The sequence below is a fragment of the Buceros rhinoceros genome, unplaced genomic scaffold (genome assembly GCF_000710305.1).
Source record: "Buceros rhinoceros silvestris isolate BGI_N320 unplaced genomic scaffold, ASM71030v1 scaffold3390, whole genome shotgun sequence".
Classification (NCBI taxonomy): domain Eukaryota; kingdom Metazoa; phylum Chordata; class Aves; order Bucerotiformes; family Bucerotidae; genus Buceros; species Buceros rhinoceros.
The window spans coordinates 14,842-37,779 of record NW_010389030.1 but is presented as its reverse complement, the minus strand read 5'-3'; the positions used below and the strand labels follow the sequence as shown (position 1 = coordinate 37,779).

Below are 22,938 nucleotides of genomic sequence, written 5' to 3'. Positions count from 1 at the left end.
ACCTAGTAGATTTCTACAGGTTCAGGTGGAGTGTTAATACTCACTGCATGCTCCTTATATTATCTACAGTGAAAGAATAGATTGTCCTAGGTTGTCTTTCAAAGGAAATAATTTTCTCTTCTATTTATGAGGTACCTAAGGCACAGAGACAACATAGCCTTCATCACTCGTTTTGTTTATGTAGAGAGGAGCGCTCAGTTCCATAGTTTATCCTCCCTGTATGGTCTCAGTGAAAATAACAGAACCCTGAAATAGGGCTGGAAGGGGTACGTTGTGGCTTTACAGGTGAGCTTTGAACATCACACTCATCTATGGGCACAGGAGATTTGATACTTCATCCTATGGTATATCCCAACCACCTCTCCCCAATGGCTCTGGAGCCCATCAGTGATGTGGGTATGCCTTCACCTCATGGGGCCATAATCACTTGCCAGAAAAAAAAGGTCAAAGCACCCTAAAAATGCTCCTGATCTGGTTACTGCCTCTCAGGTCCACATTTCTGAGAAGAGTGCATTCTTTCAGTTCTCAAAAGAAAAAAACCCAAACTTTCAGAGATGCTTTTTGAAAAGGCACATGTGGCCAGATTTTCAAAGTGCTCAACTCCCAACAGCTTTTACTGTTCTCAGTGGGAGCTATTGGCTGTTAAGACCTTTTGAAAGCATAGCCATATATAAAATCAAAATGAATTTAATTCAATTTATTCTCTGGCCTGCATTCCTGACAGCTGTGATTAGAGTGTTATACCTCAAGCTTGTGGATCAATGAGCAACACCCCTCCCTGAGAACAGCCCAAATGTAGATCCTCCAAGAGTGTAGGAGGACCGTGCCATCCTCCACAACAGCTCATCTCTTAGCAGCCACCTCTGCTGAATACCTGGGCTCCACCAGCATCAGCACAGTGCATCTGGTAGTGACTCGAGGTTTGTCTTCTTTATAAAACTGCAGCCAACACACTTGACTGGCTTGGCAGTGAATTGCTTTGGCATGCTCTACGGAGTGCAATTATTTTTCAGCTGAAATAGAGCATAATCCTTAGTGAGTTTCCTTGCATACTGCTAAATTATTGCACTGGGCCACTCCTAAGGGCTGTTTCACATTTAGCTTGCCTCCATGCAGAACAGCACGGTGTCTCTTCAAAGCTCCAGGAGCAAAATGCGAATCCTGGAGAAACCTGCTTGATATAAACTTGGGACTCTCCAGATTTTCAGGGTAGGCTTGCCAGGGTTCATTGTTGAAGTTTCATCTGGCTGCGTGGGTTCTGTTTTGCTTGTCTGAATTTTCTACCTCTTATGCTTTCACCAAAAGCCATTCAGGGATTTAAAGCAGTCTCCTAACCTCGATATGGTCATTTTCCCTAACAAACACTTCTGAATGCAGCTGGCTGACCCACTTCTCATTCAAAATGGTCTTGCTATTAGGTATTATATGAAAGTTGATAGTTCTCCTTGCCAACATCCAGCCATTTCTCCCAATCCTCATGCCTCTGTTGAACAGCCGGGAAGCATGAAAGTGAAGAGCTATGCTAATGCATTGTACTCTTTTGGGCATACATTTATGTGAATATCAGGTAGAATATAGCTGTGTACCACTAAAAATTTGACCACCTAAGGCCTTTCTACCTTGGACTTCAAGGATGTCATAACTACTGCTTCCGTAAAACAAAATACTTTAGACAAGTGGAAGTGACTCATCACATCGGGTCAGCTAATACTGTAGGCAATGCAGCTGCACATGCAGTCAAAATGTATTTAAACGCCACACCCCATTACCTTTGTTTTCCTTCAAGGACTGCCCCAAAAATCGGTCATACCTGACTCGAGAGAGGGACAGCAGGATGTTTGCAATTACTCCAGAGAAAGGGATTAATTTGTGGTCCTAAATCTATCAGAAAACCTTGAAACAATTCACTAACAGTTACACAATCTAATCCTAAATTAAAGACAGTATTACACTGAAATGGTAATCTTCTGTGAGACACGGATTTTGAAAACAGTATTTCAATGACGTCTTTATTTGGCCACTAGCATGAAACAAGAATTAGATGGTTTTTTTAAACAGTGATAATGAGCAGATACAATGAGTGTTGTTAAAATTTGCCAGAGAATTAAAATTTCAGGTTTATCAATTCAAGCCTAAACAAACTATTCTAATACTCCTATTTGTACTGATTGGTCACACTAGGATCTAGCAGAGTAGAAGGAAGCAATATGTCACTTAATATTTAGTAATGTTTTAAGGACAAAATGATCAAATTGATCATTTGCTTTGATCAAATGTTAAAAACAATATTGAAATATTTGGAATGGCAGATAGGTGCACTGAAATTGCAGCGGTAGCTTCATTTTTCATCAATGGACAACCTAGAATTGCATTTTAGAAAAGACTCATTTCTGTTTTCTAGTTTGAAGGCTTTATGTACTTTTTGAAACAAAAATGTTGTGGCTCACACTGTTCTTGTCACACATGGCAAACACAGGTCAGGACCTGAGTTACTGTTTTATACAGCTGTAAGCTACTGAAAACAGATAAAACCTTACTAGACACATCATTAGAAATCTCACCTATGATAAATGACTAAAATGAAAATGGAGAGAGATGAAGTATCTAGAGGAAATGCATATATATAATATATTTACTACCAGCACATTGCATTTTTAAATATTGCTTACACTTTGTATTTGCTTGTTTGTCCATATAGGCTATGCAATTTCTAGACATAATTTAGTGTTTTTATTTTGATGACAAGTACTACTTTAGCTTCAGTGATTAGTTAATTTTGACTCCACACAGAAGCAAAGGAAATGGCAAAAACTGTAAACTCTGCTTAACCACACTAACACCAAAATCTATATTTCATATTGACAACCTCATAGGTCCTAGGGGTGTTTCACCTTTGCAACCAGTGATTGCATGCATACCTTCTCTATCAACTTCACTGCTTCATGTTTGCGTATCCCTGAAGGTGAGGGTTTTTATTTAATTTGTATTTAATTCTTACACTTAAACGAGCCGCATGTAAGTAGCCTTCACAACAGGTCTGTAATTAGTCTTTCCACTAGATCCAAGGGAAACTGTAGTAAGTTTTAACACTTTCTTTCAGTGTTTTCTAAACCAAACCCAAGCATCTAGTTCTTTCTAAATCAGGTTCAGTAAGTGTTTAGGTACATGCATAGGATTTCAGGTACACATAACTGCTTGTAGGGCAGAGATTTGTGATGTAGAATGGGAGGGGATGAAGGAACACGTCATGCACTCACCAATGAGAAAGTAAACCCCAGATGGAAAGGAAGTATTTGTTCCTAGTGAGTACATTAAAACCCCAGGTTAACAAAAAACTCAAAGAAAATCAAAAAGTGTGTCGGGAGAGGTGGAGGAGGAGACAGGTGAGGAAGAAATTACAATCTTTATAATATCAGAGTCACAAAACAAAACAGTTCTTAGGCAAAGGTTAGTTTTGGCACTATTAGTCAAGACAAAATTACATACATATTGTTCTGCTGTGTTGACAATGAACAATGACATGGTGACAAAAACAGCAAACAAGAATTTTCTGGAGAACAATACTCCCCTCTGCCTCACCATCTATGAGGTTTTGTTTTTCTTCCTTACAAAAAAACTGGCACAGGAGTTGGGGGTGGGAGGATGCTATAGCAAGTTTTATTCACTCTTTACTACTTACAGAAGTACGGGGTTTGAGGAGTTCAGACTACATTGCTTTTGGCCTTCGATTTCCTAAATGGATAACAATTAAGTTCTGAAGGTTGTTCATAACTACTCTTTTCCTGAAAAGTTCTTTACTACTTACAGAAGTACGGGGTTTGAGCAGTTCAGACTACATTGCTTTTGGCCTTGTATTTCCTAAATGGATAACAATTAAGTTCTGAGGGTTGTTCATAACTACTCTTTTCCTGAAAAGCCTGTGAATACTTTTATTTTTTCATAATAACCTTTTCTGTCCTTAGATTTTAGCCTTGCTTTTAACTCTGCACCTTAATTGCCCAGGCTGGTAATGGTCCAGCTCCCAAGCAAACCCATTTGGACCATCTCTTACCACATAGTACAAACCTAGGAAAATACACCTTTATTTTTATAAAAATCCAAAAGTAATTTTAAAACTGTGCTTAAATCTACACTTTACTAGTTGTTCAGTCTTAGCTATTCTTGAAGTTTGCCAAAATGGCAACTGCCTACTTTCTTTCTTCTACAGTCAATTACAAAATGTAGTCAAATTTGTGCTTGACTTCATTTTTCTGATTCAGTTTTTGTCCCTCTGAATCTGTTCAAGATTTTCCATTTCATAAGGAGAAACTAATCAGTAAAAGTGGTCTTAAAAGTCTGTGATAGTCCCTGTCTTGGCACTTAGGTGAAAAGGGGCTTACTTTTCATCAACAGTAATTTTGTACTGGGATACTGGGATAGATGAGAACTTGGCTTTTGAATACAGGAAGCTTCTAAATCCTGAGGAACAGAGTGTCAAAACCCATCCATGTTGTGCTTGTTTCTGTTACTGAACGAACCTGGGGTAGGAATAATCAAGGAACAAATATATTTCTTATATCCACTGGGAAAAAAAATCTGTGAAGAATGGGACTCACATATATTCTAAAGTTTTAGATCCTCAAACAGCTTTAAAATGATCAAATCACCTACAGTTTCCCACATTCTCTACGTTAGCTTTCTTTGAGCAATCTATTCCCAATTCAGTAACACCTTTAGTCCCTTTAAAAATAGGGGAAACGTGTTGAAGTGCATACAGACCAGTACAGCATCACACCTTTTCCACTGCATAGTCTGATACTTCATCTCATTTCCCTTGGATGAATCAACAGCTATGTACTTAAACACATGGAAAGATGAAGCACAGAATGAAAAAGAAGTCATGCCATACATTCAGCTGCAGGTTTGTATGGAACAGTAGATTGAGGGGGAAAAAAAGGAATATTAGGATCAGAAGGGACAACAATGATAAAGAGGGAAAAGCCCTATGGTACACTACCTGAAATACAAACAGGGAAAAAGCAATCACAGAAATAAATTAGAGAAGACCAAATGAGCATGGCTTGAGTTCTAATCCCATCTCTTTCACAGGTAGTCCTGTAAAATTTTAAAAACAGTGAGATCATTTCCTCTAGGCCTGCAGTGATGACATGCAATGAATCCCTTGCCATTTACCAAGAATAAGAGTAGGAAGGCATACAGAGCAGGACCCTCCCTCTTCAGGTACATACAGAGAGATGTTCTTTTCTCTCCTTGGATGGGGTAAACATCTGCTCTCCTTACTCACAGCGCACTGTGCTCTATGTTTGGTTCATAAAAAAAAAAAAAGAAAGAAAATGAAAGGATAGTGGAAAATCATTATATGAAGGCAGTAGAGAAGAATGAGGCATGAAGCACTGGCTGGAAGGCACTGTAGTTGCATCTCCAAATTAACCATTTTAAAATCAGATTTTCTTTCCTTTTAATGAAAGTTCTAGTAACCATTTTCCCAGTCAGTTCCAGTGAAATATGTTGATTTATAACCTACTAAATATCTGATGTTCCCCTTGTGGCATAACACTATGTGGGTTTACTGAAGTATATTTCATTTCTCTTCCTTAGGGAATCATATCACTAAAGAAAGACACCAGTTTAGATGGCATGGTTATTAATCTGCCTTTACTAAACCCACGTTACATTTTGTCCCATTTTTCAAATACTTCTAGTAAAGCTCAAATTACTCTTTTTGTTTTTGTTTTTTTTTTCCAAAATGTGCCTATTGTGGTCAAATCAATTTGTCTGCACTTGCTTGGATCATTTATTTTCTGCATTTCACAGAATTGCACAATAGCTGGAGTTGGACGGGACTCCTGGAAATCATCTCAGTCCAATACCCTGCTTAAAGCAGGGTCAGTTAGAGCAGGTTTCTCAGGCCTTTGTCTATTTAGGCATTAATTTTCTCAAGGAATGGAGACTACATAAACTATCTGGGCACCTTTCTCCGGTGTTCAACCACACACAGTATGAGAGCTTTTTCTTATGTTTAAATGGAACTTCCTGCATTGCAGTTGGTGCTTTTGTCCTTCCACTGGAGACGCCTGAGACGAGGCTGGTTCCATCTCCTTTAATCCCTCCCATTCAGGGGTTTGGTCATTAATAAGTTGCCCCCTAGCTTTCTCTTCTCGAGGGTCAATAATCTCAGCTCTCAACCTCTCAAAGGCTAATACAAGAGTATGCCAGGTGTTCTGCCAGTTCTCTCAACTTAGAGACTCTTCACTGGACTCTCTCCTGTATGCCCATGTTTCTCTTGAACAAGGAAGGTAAGAACTGGGAACGTTACTCCAGATGGAGTATTATCAAGACTGAGTAGAGAGGAAGGATGCCCTCTCTCAAACTGCTGGCAGCAAACTCTGTACTGTATCCTAGGAGGCTATGGGCCTTTGCTGCAAGGGAACGTTTCTGGCTCATATCCACCTTGTTTGCCAGAGCAACCACATCTTTTTCTAGCAAAGCTGTTTTCTACTCAGTCATCCCCTAGCCTGTGCTGGAGCAAATTTAAATACAGATTATACAGGTAATATACTTCCACTCCCTTTTTCCAACTAGTTTTCTTTCACTTGTCTCTCATGTTAAAATCATCATCATACCAGAGACAAAGTATTGTCTTTCACAACTAGAATCTCATTTTTACTACATGGATGTGTCAGCTAATCAGGGTGGGGTATCAGTATGTTTAAGGACCAATTCAAATTCTTTAACTTTCTTTTTAAAGGCCTAATTCAGAATTCTTTTTTGCAACTTTTTATTTCAACATTACAGCTACAAAAATGCTTTCTTAACCATTGTGAGCTGTCTTTTAACAACTGATGTCTTTTTAGAGGTGATTAATCCTAATTATGTCTGGGGTCCTTTTCTAATATTTTTTTTCATGCATGCTTTGGATGCAAACTCACAATAATTTTTAAAACTTTGCAATGTTAAGCTTCTTCAACTACCAAAGCTCTTCAATCCAGCATACTGACATCTTTAATTTTTCAAAATTTATGTTATTGCAGTGAAAAACTTCCCTTACGGACTATTTTTCCTTTATTGAATATTTGGTGTCTGTATTATTTCCAAAGTAGCAGATCATTTTGATAAACATATCTGAGCCAGTTTGTGTTCTAGAGCTCTGCTATTTTGCTTCATAATGCCTGGCACTAGGGACTCAGAAACTTCTAAGGATACTTCCATAAACATGGGGCACTTTGCTTCTCATGTATCAGTTAATTGAGAGTGGATCCAGTGGAGAGCAAAACAAAAAATCAATACTATCATTGCGTTCTACAGAAAGAAGAGTTCCCTGATAGTGTTTTAAGTGTTTGCTTTATCTGCAAATTGAGAACATTCATTCTTCCTGTCTGGATTTGATAATCTTTCCCCTTTAAATAATACCCAAGAAGATAAAATTAATTTTAATTTTCTGGTTATTTAGTGTCAGTTTTGTCAAAAGAGAAAAAGTTTCTTTCCGTATAAAGAATGATGTTTTGCATAGTGTTTGAAAGATATCCATCAGTCAAGCTTAAGTAAACACAATAAGCTATTTTAAATAATAATTTACAATTAATAAACCCACAGTTTCTCTGCGTTAGCAATCAAGTGTACCTTATAATTGTCCCAAATCCAATATCTCAAAAGGCCTGGTAAAATCTCCTTGTTGATCTACCCAGTATGAGTTGCGTACACAAGGAGAACAAACAAAATAACACTAATGATGAGCATTTGTGTCACAATAAATCGAAGTAGAAAACGGCTCTTTACTTACACAGTGTGTTTGGGAACATGTTATACCTGAAATTTAAACAGTATGCTGCGTTATGTATCAGAGAATCTGGGTAAGTTTTTCCTCAGTGTTTCTGGTTTGATTTGGTTTTGCTTTTGGTGTTTTATCATTGGCCTTGATAAAATTGCTTGTGAAACCAGTAGAGGTCAGTTAACTGAGACCTTCTAGGGAGCTCACAGAGAGTCCTCTATGAGAACTTTAGTATTATTTTACGATTATCACCATCCTCAGTTTCAGACAAGGCAATGGACATACTAAGGCCCCTCTGTACACAACTAGTCTCTAGGCTACTGAGGAGTCAGACTAGATCCTATTAGAAATGAAAGCAGTTACAGGACTGCCTAACCCGTGCCATTCAGGAGCTTTCATTCATTTCTGTTGATTTAAAATTAACATCACCCTGTTGATCTTCCCTCTCTTGTGAAAATTCCCTACTTTTGATTTTAGGTTGCTTTAACATTCAGTTAATCAGAGCTGACCACCGAGCCTGCACATTTCATGTTTAAAGTGCAAGGTTTCACCAAGCTGCCTCTGACCTTAGAACTGGTAGTCAGTGATTGCTCCACGAAGTAAATGTGGGATGTCTTCGTTCTTCACTGGCATATTCACTCTACCTGGCTACACTGCCTGTCCTTACTAAGGAAAAATAGACAAACAGAAAATATAGGCACTGATGTTAAATTACGAGATGCAAAATGAGTATGGAGAAATAAAGACTAACTTTTGGAGATGGAGTAGAAGAAAACAATCCAGGTAAGGAGGAGAATAAGACTAGAAGAAGCTATTATAGGAGCACAGAAAACAGGAAATATGTATGAAGGAAGGAAGGAAAAGCTGAAAGCAAGCAGTGAGGGAGTGACAGTAGTGGAGGAAACAGATGCAAGAAATGAATTCACTGAGTGGACCTAGAATTCGGGGGGTGGAGTGGATGGGGTGAAGGGAAATAAAAAAGTCACCTGACTAAAGTATGGCTTTTGTAATGCATCAGCAGGATGGCAGAAATGAAGTTGTATTTTTGATCCAGCATTTGTAAAACAAAGCAATCTGATTGAGGTATTAAATATTTTCAAATGCTACTTTATGTTAATTTTTAAAGATCTATTTGCAACATACAAGACAAGTATCAACACTTTCAAAATGGTACTTAAGTTGTCTCAAGGAACGAGGTCCGGTTTATTTTCCAGGCAATTCATTTCAACAAGAAAATCAAACACAAGACAGGAAAATCAGGTCCAAAGGAAGCCAAACATGAGTCTAGCACTTGGTCTGCTAAATTGTCTATGCTTTCTCTAAGCTGTTGTAATCTGTTATGCAAGAAAGGATGGCAAGGGGTGTCTATGGGTTTGGGAAGGTTCCAGAATGATATTTGAAGGACCATCCCATTTTAAACCCATCAAGATGATTTTCACTGTAGTTTGGGAGGGAAAGTAGCTGGAAGGGAGTGGATCACACAGACTGCCATGCCGGTAAGGTGGCCATTTTAAACATGAGACCGATTTTAATTGTAAGATTTTAGTTAAATTTGGCAATCTGCCCAAAGATAGCAGTTAGCTTTAAAACCGTTCTTGCACTCTGGCATCAGACAATTTTAAAAGCTTTGTAACCACCTCCTTTGATTTTCTGGGTTTATTTCATGGAATTTTAAGTACAGAATAAAACCTTGTGGAAGGCTGAATTTTGAATACTTATGATTACCTACAAAGGAATAGCTAAAGGCACATACATGCTACTCCATCATTTTCCAGTGGACTCCTTAGCAGAATAGGACATGCAGTACAGGTTTCTTTCACTGTTTAAAAAGGTAATATTCCATCCATTTATATCATTGGCTATGCACCAATCTCTGAGGCTTGAGTTGGAGTATGTCATTGGAAGTTGTTACATTAGTCCATGCATCCAAACAAGTTTTACATTCTCACTACATGAATAGAGACTGAAAGTAGCAGTGAATCAAACATCATGTATTTGTAATTAAAATTCTACTCTCAATAATTTCAGTCATATAACACCCAGCTGATATCAATAGGAGAAAAAGTTGACTTGAAATACCATGGAGCTTCCAAATGCAGTGCCATCTTATCCCTAAATTAAGTAAATCATGAAATCCAGATGATCACAAAGCAAGTGATCTTTCAATTAAGCATAGTAATAGCTGTGAAAGTTGAGCAGTTCAAACTGACCTCTTTAGCTCTTTAAGCTTGGAGTATGTGGAATTTCAGACTTTATGGGACGGATGCCCAAAGGAATTTAATGTAAATGAAGTTTATTTCTTTAAAATTGCAGACAGGATTGTAGTATACATAAAATAAAAAATTCTTGGCAATTAGCTTAACTGACTATTGTTTCCACAGCCAATCTGTGTAATTTTTGTCCCAAATCTGGGCTTCTGTTCTGACCTTTGAGATTAAGAAATTTACCTTATAAATACACTCGAAGGAAGGTAAAAAATATACTCCATGATACAGGAGTTTGTCATCAGCACACAGGAAAGGGAAATTACTCTTTTTTGTTTTCTTCACTTCAAGTATCTGCACTAAATTAAAACCCAGAGGACTTCTGGAGATCTATTTTTTTAACCTGAGACTTTGCAGTAACTCTCTAGCCTGTTATTAAAGTCTTCAACTGGGTACAATGTGATAGCAAGCCATCTGCAGTAACTGCAGACTTAAGGACTAATACTTCATTACTCAGGCAGAACTCCCATAAATTTCAACTACTGATGAATAGAACCTGTAGGAATGTGTCCTTCCATCTAGTTTAATAGGAAAAAGACCTGCACCATCTTTAATGTTGTCATTAAGCAGCTTAGGCCTCAATTCAAAAAAGCACTTAATTGTATCCGTAGTCAGGACACTGAGGCATGTGGTTAATTTTATTGTATGCTTAAGTCCTAGTTACATGATTAAATAATGCCAGCTATAGTACTGCCCTAGAAAAAATGCTTCCTTGAGACAAAATCTTAATAAGTGATGTATATAAGACCAACAAACAACAGCCCTTCCTTCTCTTATTTCTAGGTTCAAGACTCTCTTCTGAAGGAGACCACTAATTTTTATTTCGGCAGAAGGAGTCTCATGAGCATAAGATACATTTTTCTTTAAATCCTGGCTCTGATTCTCACTATTTGGCCTCCAACAGTTGGAAAAAAAAGCATGCAGTATTCAAGCAGCTTAGGCCTCAATTCAAAAAAGCACTTAATTGTATCCGTAGTCAGGACACTGAGGCATGTGGTTAATTTTATTGTATGCTTAAGTCCTAGTTACATGATTAAATAATGCCAGCTATAGTACTGCCCTAGAAAAAATGCTTCCTTGAGACAAAATCTTAATAAGTGATGTATATAAGACCAACAAACAACAGCCCTTCCTTCTCTTATTTCTAGGTTCAAGACTCTCTTCTGAAGGAGACCACTAATTTTTATTTCGGCAGAAGGAGTCTCATGAGCATAAGATACATTTTTCTTTAAATCCTGGCTCTGATTCTCACTATTTGGCCTCCAACAGTTGGAAAAAAAAGCATGCAGTATTCCTAGTTAAAGACCATTTTGATATCTAGGCAAAACAATGGTGGTTTATTTCTTTAGAAAAGATAAGCAGTGATTTCATTTGCTTGTAGCTGTGGAGAAGGGGAGGAGAAGCCGGAGGAGCATGGTGAAGTCATTGCAGGGTTGATCTCTACCAACTCTAGAAGGACGCTGAGAACAGAGAAGGCCTTAACAACTGGAGAAAGAACAATTTTGTATCCATCTTCAAAGAAAGGACCAAAGGATAATCACAAAGTCAGCTGCAGTTTGGTCTTCTGGAAAGTGGTTTTGAAACCCATTTCTGAGAATATAAAGGAGAAGTAGGTGCTTCTGAACAGTCATTAGGGATTTACCATGAATCATGCTGCACCATTCTGATTGCTTTCTGCTGTCAAGAGGAGACTCCTCAATGTCGCTTGCCTTGGCTCAGAGGGTATTAGCTAATGAGTCACTCTCTATCTGGAGACCTATAGCAGCTGGAGTACTGCTGGGGTCTATACTACGACTGCCCTGTTTGACAACTTTAAGGAAGGACCTGAAGGAGGTGATGGAATACTTGCTGATCAAGTTTGCAGGTGGCATCAGAGTGGGGAGAGATCTGTCAATATGTTCAAGTACGTGGCTACCATCCAGAGAGACCTAGACAGGCTGAAGGAAGAGGTCTTTATGAACCTCATGAAATTCAATAAGGACAGATGCAAAGACTTGCCTTGGAAATTGAAAAATCTTTGCAGTAGTACAGACTCTACTGAAAAGGCTCTTTGGTGTCTGTAGACAGCAAGGTGAACTTGGGCCAGGAGTGTGCCTTGACAGTAAAGGCCAGCAGCACCCTGGGCTGTATTAGCCAGTGCTTAACCAGTGGATCCGGGGAAGTGATTACCTTTGCTTCTCAGCATTCATAAGCCTGCATCTAAAATATTGTTTCCAGTTTTGACCCCTTCAGTAGAAAAAAATCAGTTTCTCAGCTTATTTGAGTTTAGCAAAGAGCTCTGCAGCACTTGTCCTGTAAGGAGATAGATTGAGGAACAAGGCTTGCTCAGCTTATTTAAGGATGTCACCAAGAAGACAGAGCCAAACTTTTCACAGTGGTGCACACTGGGAAGATAAGAAACAGTGGGCATAAGTTGAAACAAGAGAGGTTCAGGCTGGATATAATGAGAAGATTTTACACCATGAGGATGGTCAGACAGTGTCCAGAAATGTTTTACCATCTCCATCCGTGGGGGTTTTCAGGACCCTGCTGGATAATACCGCAAGAAACCTGGTTTGATATCATAGCTGACACTCTTTGGCAAGAGCTCAGTCTAGGTAAAATTCTGGAGGCCTTTCCAGCTTCAAATGTTCCGTGGTAGTATATTTCTAAGCATTTTCTTTCTTCATCTCTGGAGGATCATCAGAACTGTCCCCTGAATGCTGACTGGAATATAATTCTAAATGCTGGAGCACAGAACTCTGGCTACATATTGGGTTAATTTATTTGATAGAAATCCAAGGAAATTCCACCTCAGATCTTCACAGACACAGGGAACAAGTGGCATATTTTTAGCTGATCTTTTTACACCTCTCCATGAAAAGATAACCAAATTCCAAAACAACAACAGGGAGAGGTTTGAATACACACCATATACCCTATAGTCAAAGAACCCACACATCTAAATAAGAACACACTGGAAGAAGACATCAACTGTATTTTGAAGACACAAATTCTGCTTATGAATACTCTGGTATAAAACTGCTATAACCTAGACCTCAAATAAACGTGAAAATAATCAGAATTTTAGCATTTACTCTTTAAATATTATTTGATTCAATTAGCCCAAATAAAAAGAATGAGGTCACCCTCTAAGACCATCATCATATGTCTTCTCATTCATTTTCAGTCGTTCTTCATTTTTTGTTTTTGAAAGTTAGTGATGCAAGGAATAAGTTGAAAAGAAAAAAAAAACCAAGATCAGTTATTACACATTCCTCTTGGTAACCCATATGCTTGGGAAAATAAGTTATTTGCCAAAGCAATGCAATGAAAGAGGCTGGAAAGACACTGGCCAATTATACTGAATCAAAATTGGTGGTTTCATCGCATTAATAATAAGGTCCAATAAATGTTAAAAAATTATTCTATCACTATTAGTGATTGAGGAACTCGGGGTTTATTCACAGTTCTTTTACAGTTCTGAATGTCAAATGAGTACTTATGTCCAATTATGTTGGTTTCTTCTACAATTACTTCAAATATATTAAAAAAGAGCATTTTTTTCCTTTCAGTTAATCTTAACAACTTGCTTAATGAAGAGATATGTTCCAACCTCTGAAGTGTTTCTTAGGCCTTGTGGGAGATTTGCTCATGAAAAACTAGGTGAGGAACCAACAACCAGAACGAATTTATTTGTTCATGTTTTGCAATGCTGATTTTTTTTTTTTAATACAGAAAGTATTCATCAGAAATGTACAATTTTACTTTATATTTACCTGTGTCATCCTTACACTAGAGAGCTTCCCCTTCAAACCAGATTGCTTTAATTCAGCTGTTAACTGAAACAATGGCTTGGAAAAAAGCCATGTCTTTTGTTTCAATTACCAGCTGAATTAACAATTTAAGTAACTTATTCTGCCACTTTCATATTTAAAATGAATTAAAGGCAAGATAGAATGCCAGATTCTTTTATTCCCAGGGTTTGCTCCAAGTAAGAATGTGAGCCAAGAGACAAGCCCTTTTTTTCTATAAAGAAAATTTTCCTTGAGAAATATGTAGAATGAGTAATTTGTTTTCCTGCCAAATAGGAAAGATAAGAATATATATCTGATGTTGCATCATGGTTGCCAGATCAGCTGGACATTTAATGAAAAGGAGTCAGTGCTTGATCTATCTCTCCCATAAATGGCTGGAAGGCTTTCTTTCCATCAGCTCCGGTGAGAGTTGGATCTAGCCCCATCTGCATGTTTTCAGGCACAAGACCAATTTTCGTTTCCTGACCTGTATGTAGTTCCATTGAGAATATTACTATTGCACAGAGAGAGAAACAACTTTTCAGAAGATTACAAATATCCAACACCTTTTTAGTTAACGTTCTGCAGATAGAGTAACTTTATTCTATTTATTTGTTTAATATTTCTATCCACATCTTCAACCTTGTAGTGTATTAAACAAGAAAAACAAAAAATATAATACAAAGTGCTTTATTACAAAAGTTGAATCTGACATATTTGCGTGAGTGTATTATCAGACACATGCATTCATGCATGCACACATAAGCTTTCATCCCTGCTGCAAGGACAAAGAAGTCTTTTAATGTACATGAATCAATAAACTCTACATTGCAAGCCTTTATTTATGTGACTGCAAAGAATCAAATTGTGTTACTGATTATGAGCCAGATCATTGCAGGTTTCCAGAATCAGTCCCTTAGAACCTGTCTTTTTTAAATGAATGTCGTAATTCGTAAGGACTTTCTGGTTTTGCATTTGCTACCTAACCTGAGGCATTTTATGTAAATGTTTCAAATCTTTCAGCTTTTAATGAATTTTTTTCTGAAATAGTGGTACCTCAGGGTGTTATTGAAGAGTAACTTCACACCAATCTTTTGTGAAGTCCTCTGAGCCCTCATAGTTTCTTTCCCACTCACAAAATAACCAATAAAATATTTATTAAAACAGCCTGAACCACACAACAGGGCTGCGTTGGCTCAAATTTTGTTCTTTGCTTATTACAGTAGCATAAATACCCTATGTATTACTTGTATGAAAGCTGTATTCTGTGACCCCATTGAGCAAGTAATACATTAGATCTGTAATACTTTCTGTTGCTAGTCTCATCAAGCTGATTTGGAGTTTATTGTCTGGGTAGAATGACTCATATGTTTACCGACTCTGACAGGTGCTGAGCATCCTCCATACTCATTAAAGTTAACGACTTCAACAGCAGACAGGGAAAACTTTACGTAGAAGCAGGTTTCCTCTTAACTGGTATTCCCAAGTTATCATTTAAGAGAGTAAGTGGTGTTGATTTTCCTCTGCAATCACGAAACCAGCCCAGAACTAAACCTTCGTTGCAAAAATGACCCAATTATCTTCACAGGGACTACTTGCTGAAGTAAGGCAAGGAAAAGAATTGCACTGTACACAGAGCTTTCCACATAAAAGCTCAGTTTCTTGCCATAAAACTATTCACATCCTCACCAGAACGGAGGAATTAACATACTGGAAACAAGCCAGTGATTTTATAGAAATATAGGCCTTTAAGTAAGCTCTAAATCAGTATTCTCACAATAGCCGTGGCTTTGGCATAATTTCTATCCCAAGCCACAGCTGCTGAAATAGAGACTTCTGACTTCATATTAGATAAATAATGAGAAGTTTTAGTCAACAGTGCCAGAGCCTGTCCTTTGATATCAACACAGCACACTGCAGTTGTTGACCAGCTACACCCAAAAGATATGCCTTTAAATTACACTGGTTAGCTAAAAATATTCAGGCGAGAACTTCACAGAGACTTATGCCATGACATGAGACTGTCCACCAAGTTATGATGAGACTGAGACCTCACAGACATCTGTGTGTTCATACAAAACCAAGAAATTAGGACTGAATCTTTAACTATAGAGAGACCTCTACTTTGATGCCTGTCCAGACACTAGATCTGTGTAATTAATATGACAAAATCCCGTACCCTGGCTTCCACCCAACAAGACAGAAGCACTGAGTCAAAGACCTCACAGAAACCTGTACCTTAGTATTAACCTGCCATGCAAAAGCTCCTGTGCTAGTGTTCTTTTGACGAGTGTAACATACAAGCAGCTGAAGAAGGAAAGAGAAGAGATCAAAACCTCTAAAAGTTAGGCAGAAGAACAATTGCAATCTTACATACTAATCAATTTCATTGTCTAACTTTTCAGTATCTTCCAAAGCAAAATGTGATGATACATTTCAACAATTATATTAAACAGAAGAGTTCAATTAAAGAACCAGCCTTTTTCCTCTTCAGCAGGTCTCAAACATTTCTTAGCCTTGTAATGTCATAAGACACTGAAAAACAAAACACTGTGCAACAGCTCTTTCAAACCCAGACTACTGTGCTGTCTGCCAGAAATAATTTTGAGGGAAACAAAAAAAGTGATCAAAACCTAAATATTAAGTGAAATGTTCATTGACAGAAAACTGCTCAGAATTTTGGAATATATTTCAGTAATTTGGGGAGAGATCGTAGTCAGACGAAGGATGCAAGCATTCATTAGAAATTCACTTTAATCAACCCAAATAAAATGTTCTGCTGTATGAGTAACTGTTTGCTCCCTATGAGTAACTGTGATGGCAAATGTCAAAGTACTTTAATTTATAACAAAGTTTAGAAAAGAGATTGAGATGACTCTGGGAAACTTTTCCAGAAAATACTTAAATGACTCAATGAACTTTTTTTTTTTTCCAAAATTACATCAGAATTAAATATTACTAAAAATCAGAAGTTTTGCAGTTCAAGATGCTGACATCAATTTCCAAAATAGGATTTTGTCTCCTATAAGGACAGTGGAGAAAGTCTGCATACAGATGCCCTAAAACCTCGAAGCAAATATTTTCTCTTTGAGTGCTAATTTTTTCATCCACATCATCAGAAAAATTAATTAGAGAAAAAATACTCCAGGAAAGACTTTCTTTTCTTGATGTCTGAAAGGAGTTCTTCCCATTTTTATAGTGCTGGATCTTTACAGTGTTCCTCTTTTTCTGTCCATGATCTTAAGCATTTTTCATTGTTTTATCTTAAATTAATTTCTAATTTATAATGTTGTGATTACTGTGTCTCGTTTAAGCAAGATAATCATCTAATGCTGTCTCATGACTACAAAAGTCTAACAGTCTACGTCATCAATTGCTGACGTGTTTTCAGATTTCACTTATTTTGTCAGAAAAAGCTGAACATCAGCAGCTGCTTTATACTTCTTTTTACAGTCTTTGATCCCTCACTTGGAAGGCCTACAGAACTGTTTAGTGTCTAAGGGAAGACCTCCCCACACTGCCATGTGAGAGTCCCTTTTCATACTGGGCAAGATCCAAAGCCCATAGTAATAATTGAGAATCTTTCAGGTGTCTTCTGTGGGCTTTGGTGAAAGGGGAAAGACAGTCTCACTGGGAGGAAAGGTTCACTGGAAACACTTCACAGTCTTGATGATCAGCAGAAGAAATGGATAGTTAAATTCTTTCACAAGCTGCAAGGCTAAATTTTTTGCACCAAACCCAAAAACAGGAGTATTCTCCGCTTTAGATGCTTGTTCTCAACGTTTAAACAAATTAAACTGTTTCCTTCTACTTGGAAACTGAACAAGGTTTTGGAATACTTTGGCTTCGCTGGCGCATGTGGCATGCAGGGAATAAGCAATGGTTAACCAAGCCTAACTGACAAAGTCTACGCGGACTTACAAGTGCTTAGGAAATAGACCTCAAACAGCATTTTACAAGAGGGGACTGGGAAAAAAAAGTGTTCTTAGATTTGAAATAGCTATAGAAAGCCTAAACACACTGCAATCTAAAAATGATACACCATTGGTTTTTTTCAATTTATACTGGAAATGCTGTCAAAACTTCACAACTGTGTAACTGTGACATGACTACCGATGTCATTGTTACCTATGTAAATAAAATCATTGTAATAAAAGCTGTTTTCTTCACTGTCCACAAACGATTACAATTCTAGGTGATTGCTATAAGAATTACTGTGGTGATTATTTTACTAATCATTCATCACTCTACAGATTAGATCCTGAATCACCTGTCAACCATATTCCTACACAAACTGCTTTACTTTGCAGAACTAGCAAAGTGATGAACTCGTAACCTTTCAGTGGCACTGCGGGGCTGCATAACACCAGACCACCAGCAAGGAACTTAGAAGGCTCATTAAGAGCACCAAAAAGTGCCTTTTGTAAAGTATTCATCAGAGACAGACAAAAAGATAATCGCAGTATAATGAAACACAAACAAGATATAAACAAAAAAGAGTAAATTGCATCTTACTTCATTTGAAATGTCTGTTATGACGCTTTTATTTTTCAGCTTTTTCTGCAGCAGTTTTGTTTCATACTCTGGCCTTGGATGCTCCTGAAAAAAGGAGAAAAACAACCAAATGTGTGATTATAATTATTAAAGAGAAAAAAAAAGTTCTGGTCACTTATTCATGATCCAAGCCATGAAGATGATTCAACATCAGAGCACCTTTCAGACTAAAGGGATCACTACCTAGAGGAATGGGATATATTATGGCATATGGAGGAAGAGCATTTAGGGATTGCACAGGAGTTATTATGGGATGCTTAGGGGATAAAACAAAGGTGGTAATGGAAGAGATCTAGGTAACTTGGGGAGGAATGACTGTGAAAAATTAGAGAGGGGGATAAAAAGGGCCAGCCACACTTAAGTAGTTCGCCGGTTGACATAGGAGTCTGACCACCAGCAACTGGAACAAGTGCAGGTGTGAGACTGAGTATGTGAGCACTAGGGAAGATCAAGCTGGAACAGCTGGCAAGCAGGTGAGGTGCCTGGGAGCCAGAGAAGTGTCTAAGGGTGAGAGTCTCTAAGGGTGCAAACATGGTGGAGCTGCCTACTGGAAGGACCAGGGCAGTCATAGTCAGAGAGATGCCAGGGTTTTGGGGGGGCTCTAAGGCTGCAACCCATTCGAGCATATGTGTGTGTGTGTGTGTGTGTGTGTGTGTGTGTGTGTATGTCTGTCTTCAAGGTCAAGACCTGGGTGGATTGGCTGCTGGTGGACTAGGGGAGTTCAAGCCTGTTCTGGGGCATCAGGATGTGTGTGTGAATAAGCAACTGGAAAAGGGCAGTAGCATTCTGGGCTTGTAACTCCAGATGCCAACAATTGGGGGTGGGGGTGACTGGGTACCAGGAGCAACTACTGGGCAGACTGAGTGACCTCAGCTGCTGGGGGAGATCTGTATTGTATATACGTGCATATATTTATTCTCAGTAGCAGACCTCCATCCTGCTCAGCCAGGGGGTGGAGCAGGACAAGGCCACTGTGTTTTCTGTGTTTGTGTGCCTGCCATTTGTAATCTGTGTGACTGGCCATGTATATATGCACATATGTGGTTTATATGTGTGCTCTGTGAATATTTGTCTATTGGGAATGCATGCTTAGCCTCACTACGGGGGCATGGAGCTGTGGCTGCCTCACCTTTCTTGGACTGTCAGATCTGGCTCAGTTTCCCCCATCAATAACCTCTCAAGGTTTGCTTGCAAATTATATTTTCTTTCCCAAATTAGAGCACACCGGTATATAGACACAGTGAGATTTGCAATGTATTGTTTATCCTAATCAGGAGGGTTTCCTGATGCATTGGACAGGTATGTGAGCACACTATCATTGAAATAACTGCTTTAAAATATTTTTTCTGAATCTTTTTGGACTCTTTGAACAAGTCATATATATGTCTGCCCTAAAGGTAGTCCCACAAATGGTAAATGCATTCTACTGCTCCCTGAGTCTGCTCAGGGAGTCTGATGCTAACATGGGAGGCTTGAGGGAACCTTTGTCTCTAAAACTCAAGTATGGTATGCCTCCGAGTCTCTAGCACTACAATGCTATACCAAATGTATATAATGAAACTGGTAGTATGACAGCTTATTTTACACTTGTAATTTCATGTACTATTTAAATTAATACAATGCGTTCTAAGATTGCAAGTGCGACACTGTTTGCATCACAGAGTTCTTTAACATTCCTTATGCCTCATGTAAAATTCAGTACCACAATGTATGAACTTCAGGAATCATTACATCACTTTTTATCACAAGGGTTACTGTTGTTATTAGAAAGTGCTGGGAGTGTATGTGAAACTCCAAGAAATAATGAGGGATGGGTAATATCTGACATTACTAAAGTTGGTTAGCAGCAAAAATGGTGGTGAGCACAATAGGGAAAGGAAAGACACAAAGTGTTTAAGGGTTCTGTAGTCAATGCACGTATCTTGATGTTTTCTAAGTTTTCACTAGCTTTTTGATTTGCATTCATTCGTATCATGATTCCTTAGATAAGGTTGAGAAGTCAGATGGAGGAAACATCTTTAGACTTCAGTGAAAAAAGGATGAAGGCATCAGGCATGGATGGCTGCATGAGAGGTGACAGCTCGATGAAAGTAGGGAAATGAGATAAATAAAGCTGTAAGAAACTGAGGAGATCTGATCACAGGATGGAAGCACCTGCAGAGTGAACTGGCTTCCTTTCTTTTTTTCATATTTTCTGCTAAGCAAAGCATTCTGGGACACCAAGGGCAGCTGCCAGAGGTCAGAGAAACTTTTGAAAATTGGCTTGAAAGGAAACAGGGTGAGAAAATAAAACGCCAAACAAAACATCATACTATAACTTAAATTTTTTGCTACCGACAGTTTTGCTTTGAGTGTATATTCTGTTCAACTCTGGTCAAGTTGTGTTTAGTTTTCCTAGTAAGACATTTTAATGTCCTTTTAACTGCATTTCATACACTACAACTGGACTGGAATATTGGTTGATTTATCTTCACAGAATCTGCCAAGACACCATACCTTTGACTGAACAGAACATAGCACCTCCCGGAATGCATGAATATATGTATTATTCTTCATGAGTATATTACATGAAAAGTTTATTTATAATACAAATTTAGAAATACTTGATACTGATCATATGTACATGAATATGAAGGAATTCTACTCTGCTGTGAAAATAGTGTGATTCAGAATCAATTCTCTGTCTGAAAATGGGAAGAGTTCTACACTTAGGACAATAAGCTAGAAATAGTTGTGATGATTTGAAGAAGGCCAAATGTCCATGTAGGGATAAATATGAACCCCACGATGATGGAATTTTGCCAGTACAGCTGTCAGACGCTTATTGAAAACCATGTGAGCCAAGGTACTTTGAGGCCAAATGAGTGCTCAGAGTAGAAAACAGTAATTCCCATCCTGAAAACGAAGAGCCAAATCATGAAATTCTTACCGAGACAAAACTCATATTGACATCACTGGGAATTTTCCTGGAGAGTGGTCTCCAGGATTTGCCTCAAACATACAACATGTGTATCCACTACTCGTTGAAAATTAAGGCTGTGTAGGTAATGATCCAGTTTGATAAGAATTTATAAAGTAAGCCAATATCTCCTTGCATTCACTTTGATTTAGGAAGAAAGTGACAAAATTTTACAAAGTGTGCATGACAAACACTTCTGGATTGCTAAGAAAAAAGAGAGCTTTAGAAACTATCCCAGGTTAGCAAGCCAAAGGAGTTATCAGCAAAAAATAAGCTAGACTACTGCTTCATTTTTACACTTTAAGAAAAGTCAGAAAAATAATCTGAATTAATTGAACAGCCTTATCCTAAATAAGCCACACACAAGCAGAGCAGTAAAGCAGTGCACACTGCTAGAAAGGAAGGTTTCCACAAATAAGAACCCAGCTGCAGCACCAAATCAAGATGGAAACTTGCAACGAACCAAACTATGAGCCCAGCTGTTCTCTGCTGCAAGAGGGTTAATTATTACAAACCAATGACTAAAACCCTCTGTATCTTATGTTGATGACACAGTGGTTAGGAAGCGGAGAAGTCTAAGGAAGAAATTGTCGTTCACACCAGTGATCTGTTTAGACTGTCCTAGTAATGGGATGTTCATTCCAGGAAAAGTGCTTTTATATATGAACAAATATGAAAGTATCACTGGTAGATGTTCACAATCTTTTTAGTCCAGATCACTTGCACAATAAATTTGATTTATGTAAAATTAAAACAAAAGCTTGAATAAGTCATCTAACATTATTACAAGTTTAAGGATGATAAAAGACAAAAGCTACTGTACAAGTACATAAGAAATCAGCTATCAAAGTTATTCAAAGCAACGTAAAACTGAAGTACTTTAAAGAAAAGAAACCCTAAGCCATATCACAGAAATACATTTGCCAGCTAGCTACCTAGATAGAATTCCTCTGCTTGCTTCCATTGAGTAGGAACAGTAGCAGAGCTTTGGAGGATTACCCACAAAACTAAAGTTTGAAATACGGCCTCAGATTTTTAAGTGTCCTTAAACTAGGACCAAAAAACCAAATGCTGCTATATCGCTTTTTGTGGGTAAATGTAAACAGAATATAATGTAATTTAATTTTGTTCATTATTCAATTCAAATCCAACCCATTTAAATACTCCTGTGGTAAGCAAAATTGTGTGAAGCCAGATGTCCCTTGAACTACAGTACTGAAAATTTTGCTTATAATTATTTATTCTACTGCATGATAAGTCATTGCTGAAACAAATGAGCTGACAAACATAAAGAAGAAATCCAGCCCTAAAGTTGGATACTAGCCCATTAAAAAGGGACACCACCCAGCTTGTCAGTGGAACAACTTCCAGCTTACCACCTTATTGCTCTAACTTTTAAAAAATATTACCCAGACTCTAGGAAATTTAAAATGTCTGTGCATATCACTGTTACTTTCATTGGTTTTAGTTTTCGTATGGTAATATTGAGTAGCCATTGTCATGGACTAGGACCATCACTTTAGCCACTATATAAGCATAGAACCTCTTCTCCAAAGCAATATTCTTAACAATTTTTTTTTTTTTTTTTTTTTTTTTTTTTTTTCTAATTTTTAAACG

At 37.9% G+C, this 22,938-nt stretch overlaps 1 protein-coding gene across 1 annotated transcript in view; it reads right to left on the bottom strand.

The window, feature by feature from the left end:
• Positions 1-22,938, bottom strand: part of ANO2 (anoctamin 2, calcium activated chloride channel) — a gene marked incomplete at its 5' end in the record, with an annotated part of 115,618 nt that overhangs the window by 80,053 nt on the left and 12,627 nt on the right. Inside the window, 2 exons of the mRNA XM_010132534.1 lie at positions 1,120-1,131; positions 18,348-18,407. Coding sequence (XP_010130836.1) covers positions 1,120-1,131; positions 18,348-18,407 — 72 coding nt within the window. The remainder of the gene's footprint in view (positions 1-1,119; positions 1,132-18,347; positions 18,408-22,938) is intronic.